The 627-nt window shown below is 35.4% G+C and overlaps 1 protein-coding gene across 3 annotated transcripts in view; it reads right to left on the reverse strand.

Annotated features, from left to right (window-relative positions):
- Positions 1-627, reverse strand: part of LOC119581901 (vacuolar-sorting protein SNF8-like) — a 43,000-nt gene that overhangs the window by 1,029 nt on the left and 41,344 nt on the right. For all 3 annotated transcript variants that reach the window (XM_037930064.1, XM_037930065.1, XM_037930066.1), the window contains exon 5: positions 165-300. In XM_037930064.1, the coding sequence (XP_037785992.1) occupies positions 165-300 (136 nt within the window). The remainder of the gene's footprint in view (positions 1-164; positions 301-627) is intronic.

Here is a 627-nt window from a genome sequence, read left to right on the forward strand (position 1 = left end):
TTTTTCAGTCTAACTCTCTGATTTCACTACTAAGTATGCTACATTACTCTGAAATAAATAATACTCTACATGATACGCATACCTATACATCAGACTTTCGCAATAAACAAAATTGCATTCGATCTCTGTATACTAGAACATATTCTTCATATGTAAACACATACCTGCTGCAAAAGAGTTGTGTGATCCATAGAGAGTTCGCCGGGAATAGAGTATATGAACTGGGATGATCCTGATGCAACCACCTCCATTCCGGAGCCCAAGACACGTAGTTTCTTGACAGCACGTATTGCATCATCACTGAAGAGGATAGGTACATCAGTACATGTTAAAACCAAGTTATGGAAAATGAATGGAAAATCCTTAAGTCATTGCTAAATATCAATCATTTGCAAGATAGTCCTATTTATCCTTTGCAAAGACTATGACGCTGTGAAAAAATGCACTGGAATTAGCAATAAAAATAACGTATAACCACAAATTCTGAATACGCCACTACATAACCACGCTTTAAAAAAAATACCTACACTAACATCAAGTGAAAAAATGACATACGACTAAATCACACACCAAGTAACAACCAAAAACAAGCAGACAAACAAAACAAGAGAAATCATTCACCAGAAA

Source organism: Penaeus monodon, chromosome 15 (assembly GCF_015228065.2).
Source record: "Penaeus monodon isolate SGIC_2016 chromosome 15, NSTDA_Pmon_1, whole genome shotgun sequence".
Classification (NCBI taxonomy): domain Eukaryota; kingdom Metazoa; phylum Arthropoda; class Malacostraca; order Decapoda; family Penaeidae; genus Penaeus; species Penaeus monodon.